Source organism: Lissotriton vulgaris, chromosome 4_1, assembly GCF_964263255.1.
Source record: "Lissotriton vulgaris chromosome 4_1, aLisVul1.2, whole genome shotgun sequence".
Classification (NCBI taxonomy): Eukaryota; Metazoa; Chordata; class Amphibia; order Caudata; family Salamandridae; genus Lissotriton; species Lissotriton vulgaris.
In genome coordinates, this window is record NC_141691.1 from 2,133,339,031 (window position 1) to 2,133,351,624 (window position 12,594).

The following is a 12,594-nucleotide window of genomic DNA, read 5'->3' on the forward strand; positions in this document are numbered from 1 at the left end:
AAATATCCCATCTCCATGGAGTGGGCCATGCTGTTGCACCATTTTAAACAAGTGACACACGAAGAAGACTCAAACGCTCACCCGTCCAATCCCGCCACCCCTCACCCCCTAACGCCGGCATGACTACGGGCCTTGCACTCCTGCAGACAGCTCGGCTGAGCTGCCCACAGTTTCATCCTACACCCTGTCCTCCTAGCCACTTTGACCCCACCGATGACCCTACGCAGGCCCCCCTCTCTAACAGCACTACTATACAACTACACAATCCACTGCATCCCATATCACCCAACCTGTACCGCCCTCCCATTGCCTGCACTCGACGCCTACATGCTCCTTTCCCTGGTTTACACCCCACACCTTTCTCGTTGCTACTGGTACTTGAATTATACAGACCCGCTTCACGCGCCATCAATATTCTTCTCTGGCCCTCTGTGAATGATTGATTGTACATGTTATTGTCTACAAGCCTGAAGATATGATCTGTACTGTTCAATGACAAAATGCTAATAAAAATAAGTTTAAAAAAAATGTTGTCCACTGTATATATTTACATTTATTAAATTATATACTTAATATATAAAAAATATATTTTTATTATTAATACTATTTTAATATATTTGTCAGATACAATTCAAGTTATATATTCTTTCACAACATTGTTTACACATTTTCAATTTTCTTTACTTAATATGGTATATTTATATTTTCAAAATATATACATTTGTACAACATATTTTGTTTTTCCAACAGGTTTAAAAGTATTTTATATATGTTATAAATAATACTAATTTCATAGTATTATTTACTTTACATGACTGTATTATATTTTTCCATTAAATATTAGGTTTTTTAAATGAGTTTAAAACATTTGTACACAATTTTAGTCCTATCATTATGTATAGGAATATAATCTTTTTCATTTCATTTAGCAGTATTTTTTTCGTTTTTTTTTACTGTTCAAAGGGCTTTGATAGTATATTCCTGTCATTTTTCAACACTTTTTGTGGGACTATGTCACGGTAAGCTGTTTGCTGTTCATTGGATAAGTTAAGACTAGTTAAAGATTAGTTGTAGTGTGCAGTTATTTTATATAATGGTATGTTGAATGTTTTGTATATATTTAATGTAATGTTTATATAATATTTAAAAATAATATTTTGTTTGAGTGAGTATTGTATTTGTTTCCAGGTTTACAGATTTGAAGTTATCCTATGGATGTGTGGATTTTGTGTTTTTTTTCCAAAGGAAATGTATTTGGTTTCTAGCAAACCAATATTTTTAAAAATTTTATATGATTTTTCAGGTTTTCTTGAGGGTCCTCTTTTTGAACCTTTTTTGTAATGTTTCCTTATGACCGTGGATTGCTTTGGTAGATTTTATTTAGACCTAATTCATTTGAGCATTTTTTAGCTTTTTTGGATTTTTTTTCTGTATTTTGTTGATTATAATGTGGAGGAAAATGTACACCCAAAGCATAGTACGTTTTAATTAGATAATTATCTTTAGAGGGGAAATATTATGTTTTAATATGTATGTACATTTGCTGTAATAACAGTGTCTTTTTTATATTTCTATGTGTTGCATTTACTGATTTTATTTTATTTTTAATTTTGTGGTTAGTGGTTGATAATTACATCATTTTAATTTATCAGTCTTTATTTTCTATTTTCTATTTTACTTATATGTTGTTTTGATAGATGTCAAAAAATAATTTGTTAAATATTTAGTTTAAAATATTTTACTTATATTGGTGCTCACGTTTGCTAAGGTTTATTGATTAGTGTGTACATAGTTTGTGATTTTGCTATTGATTCTCAGGCAATTTGGGACAGTTTTAGATATTTCAATGCAAGTGGAGGGAGTCCTTGTTCTGTTTTACTGCATGTTCTATATTTTTTTCTAGGAATATAGTGTAAGTAGTAGGGCTGCACTCAAAGGCAGAAAATCCTGCTTAAGCTATGTGTACTATAAAGAATAATTAGCTCAATTTTAGGACTGCTCAGAAGTTTCCAATGCATCATTAAGGGCCATATTACGGGGTTAACGGTCCGATTGCCATACCACCGTGTCCACCCTTGCCAGCTGCTCAAGCTGCTGGTGGTCCAAAGACCTCTGTATTAGGAGTTGACCACTGGCTCAGTGATGTGGAGGCATGGGTCTTGCAGCAGTGGTGAGTACTTTTCCAAATATACTTATGCCTGTGTGCCTGTGTGTGCATTTCGACTGCATATGTGTCAGATGCACACATATGCATGATACATGAGGAAAACTACCATATAGCCATTCCCGGGGATCAGCCCATAAATGACTCACCTGTAGATCATCAAAAACACAGTCGTATTCCTTAGGGTGAAGATCCTGCTCTGTGGGGGTGGGCTGGAGAAGGGAATCTAGTTCGTTTAAAACATGGTCATATTCCTTGGGGTGAAGATCATGCTGTGTGGGGGTGGGATGGAGAAAGTAATCCAGTTTGGACTCTGCCTAGAAGAACAAGAAAGGGTTGAGTAGACAGCACAAATCCTTTGTCACCACCACATTGTAGCAGGCAGTGGGACTGCCACGGTCCGCTCATGGAACAGGCAACTTGCAAAATGTACAGCTGTGCAGCTCCCCAGTACCGATCTATGGCGGCTGCCTTTCCCTGATCGCGAAAACAGCAGTCTGCTGGCCATCTTGTTGGTCCAGCTGTGGTCTTCGACATGGCGATCTACCCAACTTTCGATACTGTGGTCGGCAGACGAGTTCTCCATGTTCGGACTGTCTTCTCCAACACGGTGGTACACGGGACTGCCAAACTCATAAAAAAGGCCCTAAGTGTTCGCGTTTGCCAGCAAATAGCATTAAGTGGCAGATTTTGATGATTGGTCATGGAAGTGTTCCATTGTCATTGGCATGGCCTTAGGACAGAGGTGATGATCCATCATGATGGGGAAGAGGTAAAAGAGGCAGAGGAGATAGCCTGCTACTCAGGACTGCACTTATCATTAGTGCAGCAGGTACAGTTGCATTGGGGTCAAAGAGTGTGAGGGGCTCACAACACCCCAGGTATGGGGAGCAGTTTGTTTAGGATATCTGTTTTTGTTTGATGCATTTGCTGTTTTATAAGTCTCATATTTGGTGCCGTTCATAAGCTCTAGCTCTGATGCCCCTTTTTTTTAAAGGTAGACAGTCATAATTGTGACACAGTGGGCCCCCCAAATTCCTGGGCCCCAGTCCTGATGCATCTGCTCCTTTATGATAACCGGCAGTGACCACTTTCACTTGGCAGCAGTACCAGTGTCACTAATGAATGTCCCTTTTAAAAAACCAAAAACACTTATATTGTCCCCTTCTTTGAGGTATCTCTCTGAAGAAGTGGTCTCTGGCCATTTGTAAACGAAACAATGAGTCTGTTCACAGTGCTCCCTATTCTGGGTCTTCTCTTTGACAATATCGATGAATCTCGCTCCTTTCCTTTGTCTCCTAAACCATTTCTGTGAGGCCCAAGGATCGGGATAAGGGCTCTGCATCTGAATGCAACCCTGCTGGCCTTCTACCTGCCACCCCATGGACTCACCTTTCACAATGCACCTGAATGGTAAATACTGACTTTGAGATGCCTCTGCCTGAAATCGAAGCGTGTGGTGGTAGTGCAGAAAGTTAAAAAAGAAACCAGCCATTAATTGATTGAGTCACTTAAAGCCGGGCCAATGGAATTATGAGTTTATGCAGCAGCGGCGTTTTCCACATAATTATCAGTTTAATGCATTTGCTACATAATCTTCAGAGTCTACACTGATGTAGTATTTGAACAATGACTGTTCTCAGTGAGGACACATTCTTCATTTCTCTGCTGCAACAAAGACAGATAGCGCAAATGCCAGCAGTCACATAGCTAATTCATCCATTTTAACTACTGCAATGCTTGGTCAGTACTCTCCAGTCCCTTCTCCGGATCGAGAGAGAAGAAAAATATATTTTAAATCAAATCTTAAAATAAGTAAACTACTGTGCTGGTTTAGCACCAGAAGATTGTCACCCTCATACTGTTTAGAATTTTTTTTTGTATTCAAGATATCTCCTACACAGCATTGCTCCATTGCAGTTAATCAAACATAATCTACACCCACAAGAGGGATATGTTTGTAAATAATATTTATGCCACAATATTTATGCTAGATGATATTATCTGGCATGAAAATCTCTGTGACAACACACCAATTAAACTCCTACTAAACAATATTGACACAAGAGCTAGCAAAATAACACCCTACTCAGTCCATTTGCTGAGACTACTTTCATACATGCCTGTGTTCCTGCTCATGTGAGTACTTTACACAACTGGCCTCTGGTCTGTAAGAACTATAAGGTGTTCACTTACCTGTCCTGTCTGAAAACTCCCCTTCGGCACACGGCACACAGTCAAAGCAGCAGATGGGCCTCCCTTCTATTGGAGCCTTTCGGTACCCAGGGAGGCAGCTCTGAGTACAGCCCGAGGAAAGAATCTGTGAAGAAAGAGGGAATAAAATAAGAGATGAAGATTTGATGAAAAGTCTGAGATGAGGGCCCAGGGAGGAGGCTCTCACTGCAGACAGAGCGAGGAATCTGTGAAGAAAGAGGGAAAAGAGGACTCAGATTAGACTGAGCTGAGGGACAAGAGTATCCAACACTCACGAAGGCAGGATGTGAAACACTTCAGTCTACACAGAGGGGACACTGCAAATCTCACAGTATGAACAGGGTTTATTGTGTTCCTTTCTAAGTTATTACCTGAAGGCACCAAGCTTTTAGAAGAAATATTACCTTGTACCAAAAATGGAATGAGGAAGATACTACACGCCTGTTTAGAAGTTTCTATTTGGTCCAAAGTTAAACTGAACACGCATTTATCAGTATGATTCAGAGAATTCTTGAACGTGATCTGCGGGCTATTACAGGTTGGATTGACAAGTGAGCATCTAATTTTGTGGAGGACACATCCTCAGTGCTATATTGTGAATACTAAAGATGTGATCTCTGTGCCCTGGTACCTACTGTGGAGCTATGCCCAGATACCACGTTCCCTCAACACACACATACATCTTTGACCAGCAGCTAAATCTTATCCAGTGCATAAAAAAGTATTGATTTTATGATGCCAGTGTTTATTCCAAAATCCAATCCACCCGCTGAACATGAGGACTAACAAGAGAATAAATAGTTCCCTAAGAACAAGGTGGGACACCCACAGTTAGCCCGCCTGGGAGACAGGGATGTAGGCTTTAAACCCTACTTCACACTCTGTCACTGAGGATGGTGGGGAAAGCCTGCTAGGTACAAGAGATGCTACTGAAAGAGTCAGTAGATCTCAGGAATAGACTCATCTGTCTCCGTGACAAGCAACAATTTCAATCTACTGAGGTCCACTGTCCCCCATTGTAGCCATACAGGCACGGGCTGTGGGCACTGTTGCCCTCTGCTACTGTCACATCCCTCTGTAGTTAAATATCTAGACCGAGTATGACTTAAGGCGAGTGGGAGGGGGAGTGTCTAGGAGAGGTGAGACAGAGACCTCGGAAAAAGCAGGAAGGGTTCATGTAAAACCTCAAAGGAGACGTGTGTGAGTAGCATTACTGGAATGAGTCTTTGAACAGTTAGTGACCTCTTTATGTGCACCATTGAAATTTGACTAAACATAACTCATTTGTCTCCATGTTTTAGTTTGTGGTCATAATGTAGAAATTGTTTACAGTTATTGATGGTAAACTACTAGTGTGTATGTGTCCCATGTCACGCTTCCCCCAGCATATCATAAATAATAGCCTTTTATTTCTATATATTAAGAATAACCAACTTATGTTATACTGTGTAGCTGAAAATATGTATTTTGTTGCATCAATGTTCAGATGAGTATTCACACTTAAGTAAAAGATCAACAATTCGCATGAAATGATTCATTTGAAAAAACTTGTCTTCCAATTAAGACCAAGAGGCAAAGGATCCAGGAAAGGGACTATGTAAGAGCAGAGAATGTAACATGTGGGATGCAGTGTAAACATGTGTGTTTGGAGGAAGAGGCACCCCTACATCTAGGAACTTTTAAATGGCAGCTTGCATACTTCAGCTTGTATGTCAGAGTATCATACACATTATTTAGGGCATTATATTTATGCCAGATGTTCCTCTGACAATGGTGTTATGGTATGAGGCACTTTGCTTCCAGTCTCTTAGAGCCCCTGAGATGTACTGAAGTGTGAGGGACTCTGTGGACTGTGCTCTTGGACTCTAAGCTGGGCACCAGACAGGCTATCGGGGGCCTCAAGAAGCTTAGTACCAGTGCACGGTTAGAGATTCTCATCATGGCCAAGCAGGGGAGACCTCCCGGGGCCTGATGAACCCCAGTCCAGGCTTTTTGAGACCAGGTCAGAGTTTCTTAACCAACAAAGGCAGGAGAACCCTCTCTGGGCCTGCAGGATCCTACCCAGGGCACGTTGAGGCAAGGCTGAGCAGAGTATGGCGGGGCATGACCGGGGGCTTTTACCCTCCACAGATGAAACACAGCGGGTCCAAAGAGGATGACCAAGGCCAGGGCTTCCACCACAGATTCAGTTTGGACGCTGACTCGAGGCCTGGTCACAGGTTCTTAACAGAGAAAGGCAGGGGGCTATCCTCCTGGGCCTACTGGACTCATCCCGGCCACTTTGATACACAGCTGGCTGGAGGACAGAGCCCAGGGCTGCAAGCTTTCATCCCTCACCCAGTCAGAACTCAGACCTGGGAACTTGTCAGAGATTCTCAACCCAGCCAAGATTGGAATCCACCCTGGGCCTGCTGGATCCCATCCCCAGCTTTTCAACACACAGCTGGTCAAATCATTGAGCTCAGGGCAGAGAGTTCCACTTCTAAGCATTCCAAAGCTGTGACCTAGGTGTTCGTTGCTGTGCTGTTTCCATCCCTAGCTTAGCTCCGCCCCCCTCCCTCACCGACCGGCCGGGCTTCGCTCCGCCGGTCCAGCACCCCGGATCACTTTGCCTGACTGCAAGCCCCAGGAGCCACAGGGGCAGATCGCGCATTTCACATGCACCAGGAGGCGCATAAAGACTTGCCTGCCGCAGAGTCCCTTGGTGTTCGTTGCTGTGCTGTTTCCTTCCCTAGCGGCCGGGCTTAGCTCCGCCCCCCTCCCTCACCGACCGGCCGGGCTTCGCTTCGCCGGTCCAGTGCCCCGGATCACTTTGCCTGACTGCAAGCCCCAGGAGCCACAGGGGCAGATTGCACATTTCCCACGTGCCAGGAGGCACATAACGACTCGCCTGCTCCTTCGTCCCGCGAGGACGCGCGCAGGACACGCTGGGCTAAGCCCGGGCAAAGGGCGGGCCCTCTGTGGCCCTTAGAGGCCTGAGGAGGTCGGGACGGGCCACCCCCCTTGGCTTTTCATGAGGAGGTAAAGCTACCAATTGACTTTTTTGTACTGGGCAGTAGCACCTGCCTCGTAAACTTTATTAACCTTATTACCTCCATTCCATACTATGATCCGCAAGGGGGTTACCACTAAAACAGCTTTCTGGTCGGATCCTTGCCCTAGGGCGATAGACATGAATACAATTAGTACACTGTTACCTACGCGCAGAGATGTTGAAAAAAATTTCAACCAGCCTATAGACAGCCTAACCAGTAATCAATCCTCCTCAGAGATAACAAGTACAGGGTGTAGCCTCTCATTGTCGGAGGAACTAAACAGTCTATGTAAGACTAGGTATGCCCCAGCAGGATTACCTCCCCGCCAAACAACATTAACCCGTCAACCCCTAATGAGAGTGTGCTGGAACCCTTCTCTATTTTCACAAAAGTCAATACTCAAAGTATAGTACCCGTTCGGGCTACCTCTGCCAAAAGGAAGCATGACGGGGAAAAATATAATGAGAGTCAATTTAAAATACTAAAATTACAAAATGGGCCCTCTAGTCCTACCTTGTCTCCTACCAATTCCCCCCCCAAAACCAGAGGTGGAATAAATCAGACTACCTAGCACCCATTTCCCAGATGGCTTTATTGTCTATGATCGAACAATTGATCAAATCTATCATATACCCCCTGATTGACAAAATTAACACCTTGGGGGATAGACTGACAGGGATTGAGGAAACAATTAAACTTAACTTGTTACCTTCTACCAAAGTTGCAATATCTAATCATCCCTTGTCAATTGCCCCCGCGAACGTACCTAAACCAACTATACATAATAAAGCTGCCCAAACCCAAGTAATAGTTTCCTCCTCTTTGTCCCCAAATGTTCCTAAAACCCCTCTTAAACGCACAATAGTGCACAATATTGTTACCAGAGTAGACCGTAATAGGGTTTCTCGAATTCATCTACCTCCAGAGGCCGCTCTTTTTGTGTGCGTCCTCTCGGGAGTCCCACAACTCGAACAGGGAAATACAGAGACACAAAATGACCTGTTAAATAAGGTCAAGTTTTGGATAACAAAAAATAGACCCCTGCCCCATGATCTTGATGGAAGGATCTTGAGTGCGAGAAGAGTGGGCTGGTTAGGGTCCCTCCCAAAAGACATCACTGGTGACTTGATACTAATTAGATTTAGGAGTAGACATATTGTTCCAAACCTCCAAACTTGGACACCCAGAGAAGGTGATGGTCCCATATCTATCTGGGACCTTCACAATTTCTACCGAAGCACTTCATATATCCCAGCCCCCGGACCAACGGCTGAGGATAATATCAGGATGGGCAGAGGTGTTTGGGTACCCCAGTACCATAGTATCCCCGCGCTTAACAGTTTTGATCTACTGTATAACAATCTTAAGTACTGCTGAGGAAATAGAAATTTTTAGGTAGCCAATGTGTCCCCCACTCGCACCCCATCCATATACACGTGCCCCATGTATGTCATGTAATTCCTTTTCCGTGCCTGCCAGGAAGACGCATATGCATTTGCGTCCAACGTTAACATGTCAGTTATCCAGTTCTCCAAGAAAAGCCCGTTAATTAGGCTTCTAGGCCTATGGTGCCAACGTCTTTACATGGTGCACTTTTGAATAAAGCACACGTTCTCTCCATGTTTTTCTGGCTCAGCCGAGTCAGGCCCTTAATTGAGACTCCAAGTCTCTTCTGTCTCTGAATAACTGCAGTTTAGGTATGCATCCCTGACCTCTACCTTACATCCTGCCCAGACGAGCGGTGCCCGGCTCGGCCTGGCCTGCCTGCCAAAACGGTATTTTGCCTACAGTTATCTGCTCAGCCTCTGCGAAAACGCATTCCAGTCTAGTGAAATAGGTAAACATATTCCCGGCTGCAGAGCAAAGGGCCCTGCCTTCCTGTCTCCATGCAAGTAATTTACTGCACCCGTTACCACAGTAGGCCCATGGCCCCCGTACTTAACATGAAGATTCATATGCACGCACTAGTATTCAGTGATGAACGGCCTCTGCCAGAGAGACCTTTTACTTCAGACACTACATCCTCTAAACACAAGATACCAGATATGCTATAGGTACAGGTCGTTCTGACATCCCAGACATTAGTCTCCTCTACTAGTGCTAACGTCAAAGCCCCCAGCTCTCCCCAGTTACACGTCATGCTCAGTTGCGCGCGCATACATGCCAAAGGTTTCTGCTGATTTTGCAAACTTTCTCTAAGCATCCACCCACTTGTGACGTTTCTCTGACTCGTCAAGTGCACACCTACGTGTACGCCTTTTTACACGCCTTCTGTTACGCACATGTGTTCTTATCTCTCTCTTTTCAATTGTTACGCCTACTGTATTCATTTCAATCATATGGTTTTACTATATATAATGTGTGATGTTAATAAAATGTTGAATATCCCTTCCTGAACCTTAGTGGTGATGGAACCCGATCTCCAGTGACTCAAGCCACTTAATTAAAGCCTGTATGACTCAGATACCACGGACTCTGCCTCTCATTTGATTGAGCTATCCTTATTGTCATTTAATGTATAGAAAAATAGTCCGGTAAATTTTATTTACCACATAAATCTGGCGCACGAATAGGGACCCCTCCCCTTCCCCACTCGCTGGCGATGTAACGCAGGCCCCTGACCCCTTCTACAGCCGTGACGGATCCAGTGCATACCTGCGGGTTTTCCTGCTATCTCCCTCAGGCCCACGGAGGAGACGGAGACTGCGACCCGGCATCCAGACGAGGCGGTGAGGAATGCGGAGGATCCCGACCAGAGCCCCAGGCCGAGAGAGCAAGGTCCGAGGTATCCAGAGGCCCACCTGTTCCAAAGCGCATGCGTAGTAGAAGTAGTAGCAGACCGACGCAGTAGCAGTACACTCCAGTCCAGTTTCCGAGGCCTTCAGTTTCTGCTTCCCGGTGAGTACCGTTGTTGGGAGCGCATCCAGACGGGTTCATTAATTTGTGCCCGGTCAAGACGGGTCTGCGTACACAGACCTGGTCCAGACGTGTTCACTTAGGTTAATACGGTATGACGTGTCTCTTTATGTGACCAGTATGTCTGTACTGTTCTAGCAGTGCATCTAGTAATTCAGTATTTTAGAATCTCGAGATTTTCAGAATTGTGTTTTCATGTACTAGGTAGCATCTGTTCGAAAATGTTTTAATGTGTTTCATGTCGTGGTATGAATGACTGTTTGCAATTCATTACTGTGTTTATTGTGTTCACGTTCAAGTCAGTTTAAATATGCCACTGTTCTCGAAATTACGTCAGATAGGAACCAGGAAAGGGATACTCGAAGAAGCAGTTCCCGTCCCGCCTAGGGACTCTCCCGGACATTTTATGTACCAGAAACATGGCTTAGATGCCATCCTGTATTTAGACTTATGGGTTGACTATACTAAGGACCTGGAAGAGAAGTTTAGATGGCCTGTCTCAGGGACATGGGATGCTGAATGCATCATGAGAGTAGAAGAAGCATTATGGAAAAAGAAATCCAGACAATGCCGGAAAGATGCCATAGAATTATGGCGTAAAGAGGCGCATAGACGAACAGAGAAAGAAATCAGGAAAGCAGAGAGAAGTAGAGAAGAATCCGAAAAAGCTAAAGAAAGAGAGTTACTAGAAGAAGGTGAACGAGTCAGAATAGAACAATTAGACAGACAAAGAAATGCTCTTATTACAGGTCTGTATCCTGTTCTTGCCGAGGGCCTGCCCAAGGCGACCCCGGAAGTACCCCGTAACTTGCCACCACCATTGGTCCCGACTAAACTCCGTCACAAACTGTAAGAAGGGGGAGTCTCTAGTTGGCGCAGTGCAACACTAGCGACAAGCAGGGACTCTCTCTTCCTCGTCAGGGCTGAGGGCTACCTTCAAGACAACCTCTGCTTACCCTCTAGGTAGTGTGGCTTAAGCAGTCTTAGGCTAATCTCTGGGGCACATAGGGTTAAACACTTGCAATATTACACCGTCACAACCAACCCACCACACAATGACACCAAACTGTATTTGTAAAAATATATGTCTTTATATAAATTTCAAGCAGGCTTGTAAATACAGTTGTCAAACTTTCAATAGCGGTTCCAGGTTACTTGAGTTCAGGTTGCCACAGTTCTTTAATAAGCAATCTTTTGGGCCTTCTGCCCGGGTTCAATAAGGTTCAGTGTCTTGTAGCGCCTCAATGCGCTCTCTGTGTGGGCCTCGAGGGCCAGGAGCAGTGCGAGCCTCGGTTTCAGAGGCGGCTCGCGTTGGGAGCAGAGGGCGCGGTGCGAGCTCGAGTTGCAGGTCGCTCGCACCGGGAGGATACAACACAGTACTTTTCAAATTCTTGTGGAGCGGGCGGCTTCCAGGGGAGCTGTCCCACATCGCGTTGCTTTTCCGGGGTCGTTGTTCGTTGCGGCTCTCAGCCGGGCAGGTCACGGGTCATCCGGGGCGGCGGTGCTCTGTGGCGGCAGGGTCCTTTCCTCGTCGTTCGCTCCGACCCTGGAGGCGGCGGCTGTGTGGTGGCGGCAAGTGGCAGTACGGTCCTCAAGTGCAGGACGTACCCAGCCAAGTGCCGGTTTGCAGCTGTGCGCTCACAGCTGAGCTGTCGGGCAGGATACCGACCAGAGGGGGTTCTCACAGGGCGGCTGTCCGTCTTTGCAAGTGGATTGACGGCTCGAAGCGCAGTCAATTCGGGAGCTTGGACCGGACAGGTCCTCCTTCACTTTGCTCTCGGGCTCCCGGTGCAGTTGCGGTCACGGTGTTCGGGCCAGCGGCGGCTGGACCTCACGTTGCTCTCGCTGTTGCTTTGGGCCCCGGTCACGGTGCTCGGGGGGATGTCGTTGCCTTGGAGGAGACTCCTCCGTCAGTACTGCAGCGATAAGCAGCACACACAGTCGCTTTCTTCAGGATGTAGCGCCCACTGGTCCTGGGGCGCTGGTCAGGGGGCAAGTTCACAGCAAGCCCTTGGAGATCTTTCAGCAGAGTTTGGCACAAAGTTTCTCAAAGCAAAAGTCTTCTTGTAGTCTTTCCTTTTTCCTCTCCTTCGGCAGCAAGGCACCAGACACAGGCAAGAGCCGGCACTCTTCCTTGTCCTTCCCGGTCCTTCTCGTCGGGCAGAGTTCCTTCTGTAGCACAAACAGGATCTAATTTACAAGGAGCAGGGCTCCTACTTTTATACGGCATTTCTTTTGTTCTCGCAGCTCAGGGGGGCCTTTGCA

General features: G+C 45.3%; 1 protein-coding gene across 1 annotated transcript in view; it reads right to left on the bottom strand.

Annotated features, from left to right (window-relative positions):
* The window catches only part of LOC147725216 (vomeronasal type-2 receptor 26-like), a 64,101-nt gene that overhangs the window by 25,062 nt on the left and 26,445 nt on the right, over positions 1–12,594 (bottom strand). The window contains exon 2 of the mRNA XM_086918205.1: positions 4,361–4,484. Coding sequence (XP_086774331.1) covers positions 4,361–4,484 — 124 coding nt within the window. The remainder of the gene's footprint in view (positions 1–4,360; positions 4,485–12,594) is intronic.